Genomic DNA, 8,905 nt, shown 5'->3' on the forward strand with positions numbered 1-8,905 from the left:
TTACTACAATGGACTCAACAGAGGCACTCATCTCCTCACACAAAAAGTGACAGAAAACAGACATTTTTTCCTGCCATCCTTCAAGCTTTAGTCTGTCATCGACCATGTTTTCAATGTTGGTGTTTTTTTTATGAAATAATGGGGTGTAATTGAAAACTAGAATCTAAGAGTCTGAGAGTCTGAGAGTAAAGATGATGTTAAAAGCACAGCTTGCTCTCTTTTAAACTCTTTACAAAGGAGTGAAACGCTAATTCCAATGTGGTATTAATTTAGATACAGAGTACACTACACTGGGAAAGAATGTGTTTATTATCAATTACATTAGGCAAATGTGTACTGTATAAAAATAAAGCTCTATTTAAACTGTAGAGGCCTTGTGTGGCTTAGGCAATGATTAATCTAGGAAAAGACTATTACACTGGTCTACAAGTAAAATGCCTCCAGAATAAACGTAGGAAAACTTCATTAAGGTTGAGTCGCTAACATTGTCAAAAATGCTGTTTGGCTGTAGTTTCCAACGTATAGTCTTGGGTTAAAATGTGAAATAATGAGAATTTATGAGAAAATGGGTTTTACTCAAAATGAATGTTTGTCTCAGAGCTACCAGATCTACTTCAAAACATTGTCTGCACATACAATACATTCACCTTGCATGTTCTTTCTTGTGGAACATTTATAAATCTACTGTATAAATGTACATAATGTAATAACACTTAATCATATTCACTGAAAACATCAACTAACCAGCACTTTTGTCATTTGTTTTCCCCATTCCTCTTATTAAAAAAAGTAAGATTTAGCACATTTAATCTCTGAGGCAGGTAAATTCAAAAAATAAAAATAAATTGTAGACCAGTGTTACCTATTATTTAAGTCACAAGACCAAAAAACGCTTGCTTGCAATGCTGTCAGATGTTACAAAAATTCATGGAAAATGAGATAAACTTGTGTAGAGATTGTTTCTGAACTGTTGTTTTTGTGTAAATCTTTGGCACACTGCAAAATATCACATTACAATAATAAATAACATTTATTCACTTTATAAAAAAAACAAAATAAATACTAATAAGTTAATAAATTCCATATTTCATAAATACAGTTCATATGTGTATAACTTTTTCCATGTAACATACAGTATGTGCTGTACAGTCGGCAGAATGGTCCATTGTTTGTGACTGGTATTGGTTTTTTAGTTCAATACCCATTAAAATCACACTGAACACATTAGAGATGTAGATTTTGGACAGAAAAGGAAAGCATTAATATGCTGATGAGGGAGATGACTGGGTGTCGATAACTGATGATGCCCCCTCCTCTTTTTAGTCTGTCTTAACCAGTGGATCCAGGTCACACAAGGCCACATTTACTGCCACCAGGTTCATCAGAATGTGAAAATATACTTTAAATGACACAGTGCTTTCACACACAACCACATTTCCTGGCAGAGTGCTTCCTCACGGTGTGGTAGATGAGATTGTCATCCAGAAATGAGAGATCATCATCAAACGCTATTGGCCGACAGCAGGCAGGAGGAGGTGTGTCTTTAGAAGGAAGCCTCCCGTTGTGAACCAGGTTGAAAAGGATTTTGTCATAGTTTGTCTCAGACTTCCTGCAGGGTCCAGAGCAGTACCTGAATATCATTTCCTCACTGGAGCGGTAGCCCAGACCCAGGTCCGACACGTTGAGGTGGATCTGTTTCAGTACACATCCTTGACCCCGTCCACCGGAGCCCCCTCCTCTACCCTTCCTCCCCATCTCTCCCCCTTTAGCTCCTCTTCCTCGTCCCCCACTCGGCTGGCCCGGTCCTCTCTTTTTCTCCCTTCTGTGTCGAGTCCTGCTGCTCAAGCTATGTTCAGAGGAGGAGGAGGAGGAGGAGGAGGTGGTTGAAGAGGTAGATGTGGACTCGGTGGATAAAGAAAAGTGGTGTATTCTACTGATAGTCACTTTGATGAAGTCCACCACATCTTCAAGCTCGTCTGGGAGGGGCACCTCCATTATGTCTGGAAAAAAATGAAAAGAGATGACACTTGTACGAGGATGTATCACTTTGGACAGCAAGTGTTATTTAATTTTGTGTTAGACACTTCACATGTAAGTGCAAAATTTTTTTCAGTTTTTTTTTTCATCCCCAGAGACCTGGTTCAGCCAAGTTTCAAATACACCCTAGTTTTATTTATCCTTCACATAGTTTTATGTATGAGTAGACTAGTTGCATGGCAGGAAACAGCCTCTATGCAGCCTTTATTAACTGCATTATGGATCATAGACTTCACTGTGTGTATTATGAACACAGGGTAAGGGTAGTTCTATGCAAAAAAATCACATATATTAACCCTTTCATGCATACTGGTCACTACAGCTGTTCTCTTGCATATTCATGGATTTTATTGTTTTTAGTTCCATATCAGCCAACACAGTGGACGCCTATGCATCATCCCATACACTGCAATTCATACCATTACTGTAATGTGGCTGTTCTTGATAAACCTTATCTGCAGGAACATGTTTAGATGTCATGTTAGACTGTAATTAACAGTTTTTCTTAAACGAAAAGGTTTTTTTTTTGCATCTTATCGCCATAAAGTGAGTAATAACTAATATTAGAGTATGTTAAAATGTGACAAAACATCAGATTAGCAGCATTAAAAAAAATGTATTTCATAGTTTTCACACAGTATATCAGTGAATATATGTTTCTTTGCTTCAAAAATGAAACGCATGGTGTCCAGCTGAGTGGACATTTTTGTAACTCCATGAAAAATAGGGTCATAAAAAATTTCAAATGCATTTTTTTCTTCATGCCTAAAGAGGAATAAAAACACAGGAAAAAAAAATCTTGATTAAGGTTTTTATAATTCATGCATGAAAGGGTTAATAGATAGATAGATAGATAGATAGATAGATAGATAGATAGATAGATAGATAGATAGATAGATAGATAGATAGATAGATATGAACAACATATGGATCACATATTCCACTGAGCTTCTGCGCAAACGACCTTTTGGCACTTTTTTTTTTTTTTTTTGCATAAACCTCATATTCTTACATTTTTCTCCTCCAGTCAACGTCTCTTCCCACTGCTCCGTGTCCGTCTCAGACCGGCTGATGCCCGGTGAGGTGACAGACAGGCGGATCTGGACCGGCGGGAGCTCCAGGGGACTCTCGGCGGCGCGCGTTCTCCTCTTGCTGAACGTGGACTGCTGTCGGTTCCGGTGCAGCGGGCTGGCGTGCACGGCGCTCAGCAGTATCAAACAAGTGGTCAGGCTATCCCATAACTTCATTGTCCACTTCAGTCCGACAGAAGGACATGGCGATGCAAAATCCCAAAGTATCATCTGGCAACTGCGAACAACCGCATGGTGGATTTAAGAGTTGGAGAACAGAGGGTGGGGTGCACTCATAGGAGCTGGGGTTCCTGACTCAGAATGATGCACAAAAATGGATTATTTGTCTGCACACTGTGAACAGCACGCTATGGGTCACTCACATGCCAGCTGGCAAACGTTACGCAGCATGGCGCAACATCCAAGGCGCAACTAACCGAGCACTAAAACGCACATAGAACCTCAGCCAAGACTTCCCGGTGAAGTTTAATGCAAACCGACACATCCAACGGCGGAGACAACCCAGTTAGTCCCAGGTTCCAGTCCTCTCATCGATCTCCACTCAGTCCACACCGTATGCGTTACAGCGCCGTGACACCCACTCCCACCATCAATCCCGACGGAGCCGTAAGAGGAGAGAGGGTTTAACCGGAGAGACAGGGAGTGGTGCTGACGTGTGGTGGTCCATCCTCTGCTGCGCTCCTGTCTCCACCCATGTAGACACACACACACACACACACAGATAGCAAAATCATTATGGCTTAAATTAGGCCCAAAACTGCCATGCCATTATGGCAAAGTTCTGGGCGGATGTGTGGGCCAAAATAGCCAAGCCAAAATCAAACCATAAGGAAGCCAAAATTCACCCAAAACTAATTGCGGACTTCCAAAATATAGCCATAATTGTCCCAAAAAAGTCCCAGATTCCCATGATCCAGCCAAAAAGTAGCCAAAACTGACCCAAAGAGAGGCCAAAAGGAGACCAAAATTCACCCAAAATTTGTGTTGATCATGCTTTTAAAATGAAGTGGGGTTTTCTTCTGGGTAGAAATTCCCGCTCTTTGTGCAGTGTTTTGGTTTTACAGAAATATGCCAAAACACAACCAAAAAACATCCATATATGGAATAAGATGCTGCTGCTCTTTAGTCAGTCTTCTGTTTTGCTATAAACATGCCATACACTCAAAAATAGAGGTACGAGATCAGAACATTTATGTACCTTTAAGTACATTTTTTAAGAATGTTCTCTCAAAAGTACAATATTGGTCTTTAAGAGGCCAGAATTGCACCTTTTCGACTATGAAAAAGGGTCCAAAGTTATGTAAAGTACAAATTTGTACTATAAGGTACCCTGCAGAATTAAAAAATGTGTGTAGACCATGAGAATAGGCTATAGGCTAGGAGAACTGAACAGTAGGCCTAATTATAGTTAAAACATTAGGCTTAGCACATTGTTTTTTATTTATCATACTGTAATTACTCTATATTATATTTAATAATAATTTGTTTTAATTTAATAGCCCAATTAGCTCAATGATAATAGCCTAATAATTTATTTAGCTTATTAGAACCTCTGATTATTGCCATAATCTGTTTTATCAAGTTTTCATTCACACCTCCATGTCTTGATGTCATAGCTTGCCTATGCCGTTTTTTTTTTTGTTTGTTTGTTTTTTCTCAATTAGGCCACCAGTTCAAACTTTAAACATCATGACATTATCAACTATATGACAGTTTTCTTTCTATGTGAAGTACTTAAGGTACAAAAATGGACCATTTCGAAAGGGTACAGAAATGTCTCTCAAAAAAGTACACCCCCAGCGACAAGCATTTGTACCCTTTTAAGTACAAGCTGGTACCTCTATTTTTGAGAGTGCACACACATACACACACACACACACACACCCCAGATAGCAAAATCATTATGGCGTAAATTAGGCCCAAAACTGCTGTGCCATTATGGCAAAGTTCTGGGCGGATGTATGGGCCCTAAATGGCCCAAAATAAGCGAGCCAAAATCAAACCAGAAGGAAGCCAAAATTCACCCAAAACTAATTGCGGACTTCCAAAATATAGCCATAATTGTCCCAGAAAAGCCCCAAATCCCCATGATCCAGCCAAAAAGTAGCCAAAACTGACCCAAAGAGAGGCCAAAAGGAGGTCAAAATTTGTGTTGATCATGCTTTTAAAATCAAGTGGGGTTTTCTTCTGGGTAGAAATTCCCACTCTTTGCGCAGTGTTTTGGTTTTACAGAAATATGCCAAAACACAACCAAAAAACATTCATATATATATATAAATAAGATGTTGCCGCTCTTTAGTCAATCTTCTGGCTTGCTATAAACATGCCATACCATCCCTGTATTTGATCCCGCTCTTTGCCCAGTCTTTTGGTTAACCACACATATGCCATAACTCAGTCATATATTGCTGGTGCCTCCATATCTATTATGGATAACCTTAATCATACCACCGTTAAGCCTAAAAGATTTCATAATGCCAAAAAGAGAGCCAAAAATGCCAAATGTATGCCATAATACTGCCAAAATATTCGCTATCTGGGACGGATGGGGTCCAGATCCACAGCTGAACTTGAGGGCCAGAGCTGTTGAAGCTCTGTTATGAAAGAGAATCAGTGTGTGTACTCAGATGGTGAAAAAGGGAGTGGGAAGTTTCACACTTTCCACTAACAATGCTCCAGAAATCCCGTCCTGTTTTTTTGGCCATTTGGTTGATATTGGATGAGGAACGTGTTTCCAATCAGCTCATCCAAACAGACTGGATGTAATGTGCTCCTACACTTGAAATCAAGCTGTTTTTCTCACCCATTAACAGTTGATGGGCAGATGACATTTTCCATCAAGGGGAGAAAATATCCATTACACCAAGAGGATTTCAGACTGTTATTTTGGCCGGGCATCTTTTCACACCTATTCAACACTAGTCAGCTTGATATGGTTCTGATTAAAGCTGAGTTTTCCACAATCAGTAGTAGTTCTATGACTTTTTTCCTACTCTAATTCAACACATTAACCTTTCAACCCATAAAGACCCAGTGCTACTTTTTTGGTAGTTCCCAAATGAATTTTTCTCTATTTTTAACCTTTCTTAACCCATAAAGACCCAAACGCCAATCAGTAACCAAAAGCATCTACTGATCTAAAATGTTTAATATCTTCTGAACCATTAATTCTATCAATATACGTAAATAATTGGTGTAAAATACAGTTTGTCATCTTTTCATGGTCATCAGATACGACCCATTTGGATGTTCAGAGGTTCTGTAGAGAATGTAGAAACAGTCATTGTCTACAACATTGACTCACCAGTAAAACCCATGGAGTTTGATAAATGACAGTGGATGGAGATGGGGGGTTTACGTTCAATTATTGATATTTTTGCCAGAAAAGTCATCTTTTCTTCATTTTTTTCTCTTTCTGATATTATATTTCTCAACTTTAATCTGAACTTTTATGAACATCTACATAATCAGTAAATTAAATATAAGAAAATACATGATTTCCACTGAAAAACTGCTAAATGCAGAGGACAATATTATTATAAATGGTGATAAATCACTTAAGAAAGGTTAAATATAGAGAAAAAATATTTTGGAACTGCCACATAAGTAGCACTGGGTCTTTATGGGTTAAGTGACTTATCACCATTTATTCTAATATTATGCTCAGTATGTTGCATTTTTAAGTAAAAATCAGGTATTTTCCTATATTTAATTTGCTGATCATGTAGACTTTCCATAAAAACTCAGATTAATGTTGAAGATTATTACAATCAAAAATAGAGAAAATTTAAGAAAAAGTGATGTTTTCAGTCAAATCTCTCTTTAATTGAACATAAATCCAGTGTCTCCATCCCCTGTCATTGATTCATCTCCATGGATTTTACTGGTGAATTACTGTTGTAGAAGATGATGGTGTTTCAATGGTAACTATGGAGCCTCTGAACATCCAAATGGGTCATATCTGATGACCAATGAAAAGAGGAATAATTATATTTTACACCAATTATTTACTTGTGTTAATAGGATTAGTGGATCAATGGGTATTAAACATTTTAGACCTGTAGATTATTTTGATCACTGCTGGATGTTTGGATCTTTATGGGTTAAACCCTAAGCCTAAAATGGTCTGCCTGAACTTTTTGTCTTATTTTGACTAACAAAAAGGTTAGAAAATATGTTGTGAGTGAGTCCATTGGCCCAATTTTCCAGAGCAGTTTTTTTTTTTTTTCTAAATCTTTCAAAATCTAGCAAACATTTACAATTTACTGCACGTTACAATACTGAAAAAACAGCTTCTTCTCCAGCTTCATGAGAGAATTTACCCAGTAAAACCTATAAAGTGCAACATCTCAGGTTTCAGAAATCATTGGAATTTGTCCAACTGCACAAACAGTGAGAGTTACAAGCATCCGAACTGCATATGTGCAGGGTGTGTCAGTGATGATACGTTAGGTTCTGAAGGGTTTAGGTACCACTGCTGTGTGCTGAAAACCAGTAGAAAGTGCACCATGTAAAGATTTTTGTTACATTTTCCCTTGCATGACTTTTGTCAGTGAAGCTTTTAAGAAGATTAAATAAATATAATCTGCCTTTGAAAGTCCAGCACTTAAACTATTTCTCTCAGCGGAAATAAGACACAGGACCAATTCATTTGTGAAATTTTACTCCCTTACAATTTCATTTGCCCCCTAAGTGATAGAATATAAGACTTGTTTATTTAGTAATTGTTTTCAATAGTAGCATTGTCTGTCTATTCCATTTTATAGAGATCATAAAAAGCTACAAAGCAGAGATGTCAGTGAAATATGTCTAATTATTAAAAACAGAGCAATGAGGAATGATAGCAATCCAATGATTTTATGTGCCTGCGTGTCAAGCGTTCTCTTTCCAAGTGTAGTTAAAAGTTGTTTATTTCACTATAACAGTAAGATTATGTGTGCACACAGCTGTAATGTTTTAAGACTTGTTCAGGTTAGGCTGTGCATTATAACAACGCAAACCACACTGACATGTTTGATCCACAGTTTGGTAAAAATAAATAAATAAATAAAAAAACAACCAAATGCTCCAAAAACAATGTGCAGTAGAGTCTAAAAACATTTAGTCAAATTTGATGTCTTAAGAGCAGATGGGATTGAGAACAGAGCATGGTTTCATATATGCACACACATGTATTTTGTGTCTGTGTAATCAGAAGGAAGATATATATCTCCACACATGTGCAAGCATTCATGTATGTTTATGCATCCTTGAAGTGGTATATTGCATTAATCATGTTTCTGTCAGTGCGTTCACATGTGTTAGCCTCATTTTATTGTAATCACTCGACTACACTGAACATGCAAAAACCATTTAAACATCCAAATACTGTGACTCCTGCTAGTGTTTTTTAAGAGTTTAACTACTAATCACTCAAGAGGCTTCCTTTTCCACTGAATTACTCATGTCACTGTATGGAAATATCTCATCCTCATGCAATTACACCCTTGCCAAAGAGAAAATATACCAAACAGATGTCCATTTCTCCCTTTTGTAAAGCATGAGGCCTGATCTGTGACTGATCTGCAATTGAATCTGACAGCCATTTTGGGGCTAACTTTAACTCGCATGTAACAGGCTAATTGCATGGATCATTTCACCCATTATTATCGGCCATCAAGAAACTGCAGCCTCAAAGTAGACTATGAGAGCTGACAAGCGGGAATGGATGTCTGACTTGGGACACGTTTACGGGTGTCGTAATCAACGTAAATAAATAATATCCTGATTGTTTGAGC

The 8,905-nt window shown here is 37.9% G+C and overlaps 1 protein-coding gene across 1 annotated transcript; it reads right to left on the bottom strand.

The window, feature by feature from the left end:
• Positions 1-291: 291 nt before the first annotated feature.
• Positions 292-3,796, bottom strand: LOC115425971 (glial cell line-derived neurotrophic factor-like). The gene is made up of 2 exons (XM_030143869.1): positions 3,050-3,796; positions 292-2,000 (listed from the first exon to the last, which is right to left on the bottom strand). Exons 1-2 carry the CDS (start codon positions 3,336-3,338, stop codon positions 1,420-1,422), a joined length of 870 nt encoding a protein of 289 aa, XP_029999729.1. The 5' UTR covers positions 3,339-3,796; the 3' UTR covers positions 292-1,419.
• Between the last annotated feature and the right edge of the window lie 5,109 nt (positions 3,797-8,905).

Source organism: Sphaeramia orbicularis, chromosome 9, assembly GCF_902148855.1.
Source record: "Sphaeramia orbicularis chromosome 9, fSphaOr1.1, whole genome shotgun sequence".
Classification (NCBI taxonomy): Eukaryota; Metazoa; Chordata; class Actinopteri; order Kurtiformes; family Apogonidae; genus Sphaeramia; species Sphaeramia orbicularis.